The sequence below is a fragment of the Aspergillus lucknowensis genome (assembly GCF_044049455.1).
Source record: "Aspergillus lucknowensis strain CBS 449.75 chromosome Unknown BJX67scaffold_184, whole genome shotgun sequence".
Taxonomy (NCBI): domain Eukaryota; kingdom Fungi; phylum Ascomycota; class Eurotiomycetes; order Eurotiales; family Aspergillaceae; genus Aspergillus; species Aspergillus lucknowensis.
This window is the reverse complement of record NW_027263728.1, coordinates 1-2,231: the sequence shown is the minus strand read 5'-3', so window position 1 is coordinate 2,231 and position 2,231 is coordinate 1. Positions and strand designations below refer to the sequence as shown.

Below are 2,231 nucleotides of genomic sequence, written 5' to 3'. Positions count from 1 at the left end.
CAGGTTTGAATGTCAGGTTTGAATGTCAGGTTTGAATGTCAGGTTTGAATGTCAGGTTTGAATGTCAGGTTTGAATGCCAGGTTTGAATGCCAGGTTTGAATCACAGGTTTGAATCACAGGTTTGAATCTTAGGTCCGAATCTTAGGTCTAAATCTTAGGTCTAAACCTCAGATGTGAATTATAGGGTTGGACTCAGGTATGAATTACATATAATACAGATATGAATTACAGGTTTGGATCTGAAGTTGAATTCCTCTGTCCCCGGAGCAGGAGCAGAAGGACAACAGGGAGAAATGGCTTTTTCGTCTTGTTTACTGCCATATGCACTGATATGTACGGCATTATTGACAAGAGGAAGGTGATTTCCCACAGGATGCTGCGCGGTTGTTTCGTATTAGGCCGTGAAGCGGTGCGTGGCGGGGCGCTTACGCTGGGTTGCTTGTAGCATCAATTGGATGATTAAGGGTCTCCCGTTACTCGGAATACAAATTGAGGGCCCGGTTCTGTCCAAGACAGGTTGAAGCGGATGAGTGGAGTCATATATCTTTGGTCTGTCCGTACGCCAACGCCACGGGAAAAGGATAACGCGATATTGCAAAAGCTCTCTTGATGGTGATAGCGGCATAGGGCTCAGATAGTCATATGCGACCATCCGGGAGCAAGTCACATAAAGAACTTGGTGCAATTCATTCTGTCTACGTCCTGCAGATCGGTAGAGAAATCGAGGTCATTCGTAGAGCAACCCCCTTATATATACCACAACATTGAAATTTGATACCCGAGGATGATTCGAATGGGAACCTCTATTTTCCGCGCAAGGAGTGCTACAGTGGATGTGCCCCGTGCTCGATATAGATGGAGATCAGGGAGATCTGAATACGGACGGGTAAAGTTCACTTCTGGTAGATACAGCACTCCGAAATCGCGACCGCGCACAACTCTAAAAAACCTGGAGAAAATATCGTGTTACTGTACAGTACAGTACAGTACAGTACAGTACAGTATACATCTGGACAATAAATCTAGGACGGAACATAGTAATCCGGCCGCCGCCTCACTCTACTAGACCTCCATGATCCTCCTTGGCGCAGAGCCGGAACGTCGCTGGTGACCGTGGGCGGTGGACTAGTCGTTACTGGGCTGGGGCTTGAGGTGGCTGGTTCAAGGACCGGATACTGTGGATCACCGGTTGGAGAGTTCGGTTCCCGGGTAAGAGGCTCGGTCGAAGGCTGTGGCGGGTTCTCTATATAGAGCCCGTCGAAGGTTCGAATCTCTCGGCTATGCGACGTATCAGTGGCTATCGTACAACAAGGCAATCGGCGAGGGCTCTTACCAGTATGGACAGGTATGTGGTGTCGACGTGGAGCGAGTGGATAACCACTCCACCATGCAGGTCAAGTGAAAATCGCACGAACACTCTTCACAAGTAACCACGACCCTACTTGGCGATTCGCTATCGTGGCAAATGCTGCAGGCCATTGGCGGTAGTGGCCGGCAGCGGAAGCTGCGAAGAATAATATGAGAGACTTCCCCAGAGCTGCTGAGCACCTCAAGTGATGCGAGTCGGGTGGTTGAGACTGTAAATGCGACGGCGTTTTGCTCCAATGCGGCGGGGCTTACTGGTCGACGGCCCGCTGGTTGACGAGGGCTAACAGCTGCTGGCCTTTCGGGAGCCTCGATGTCGCGATCTTCAGTATGTCCCTCGCCCGACCCAGCCGCGCCAACAGGCAGCGAACTGAACATGTCGCGCGAAATAGCGGGCGCGAAGCTTCTCATATTGTCAACCGCTCGCTGCCACTTCTGGGCGATTGATGAAGCCTGACCCTGATGCCATCTCTTGCAGAGAAGAAGACTAGCGATCTGGCGCAGCCAGATCCGCACCTCCTCTGAAGCGAGAGGAATCCGCCCTAGGGTTTCCAGCTTGCTCCTGGCATCCTGGCGGGCGTTCCGCGAGACTGCGCAAGCGCAAACATTCCCTCTACTCGTAGCTCCAATGCACGTTGATGTTTGTAGAGGGTCTTTGATTGCGCAGACGTCCAGCGGCTGCCACGGTCCAGACATAGCAAGCCTCGGTTCTTACTCTGATCGGTTTGCGTATAGGACCGATGGGAGCAGGAATGAGAGAGCAGATGGCGGGTTTTATGCTGTGAGGATTGCTTCATAGTCCGACAGCCGCGGCGCACATGGCTACCATCTCACTGGAAGTTTCACTAAGAAGCTTCTGGGGCTG

The 2,231-nt window shown here is 51.7% G+C and overlaps 1 protein-coding gene across 1 annotated transcript; it reads right to left on the bottom strand.

Annotated features, from left to right (window-relative positions):
* Positions 1-902: 902 nt before the first annotated feature.
* BJX67DRAFT_368960 (RING finger protein) lies at positions 903-2,231 on the bottom strand. The gene is made up of 2 exons (XM_071030690.1): positions 1,335-2,231; positions 903-1,279 (listed from the first exon to the last, which is right to left on the bottom strand). Exons 1-2 carry the CDS (start codon positions 2,060-2,062, stop codon positions 1,024-1,026), a joined length of 984 nt encoding a protein of 327 aa, XP_070880297.1. The 5' UTR covers positions 2,063-2,231; the 3' UTR covers positions 903-1,023.

Excerpts from the sequence above, each read along its gene's own strand:
- BJX67DRAFT_368960 (XM_071030690.1), bottom strand. The coding sequence starts at position 2,062 with ATGTCTGGACCGTGGCAGCCGCTGGACGTCTGCGCAATCAAAGACCCT. Across the intron at positions 1,280-1,334 it reads CCACATACCTGTCCATACTG|CCGAGAGATTCGAACCTTCG; the intron begins GTAAGAGCCCTC and ends TACGTCGCATAG.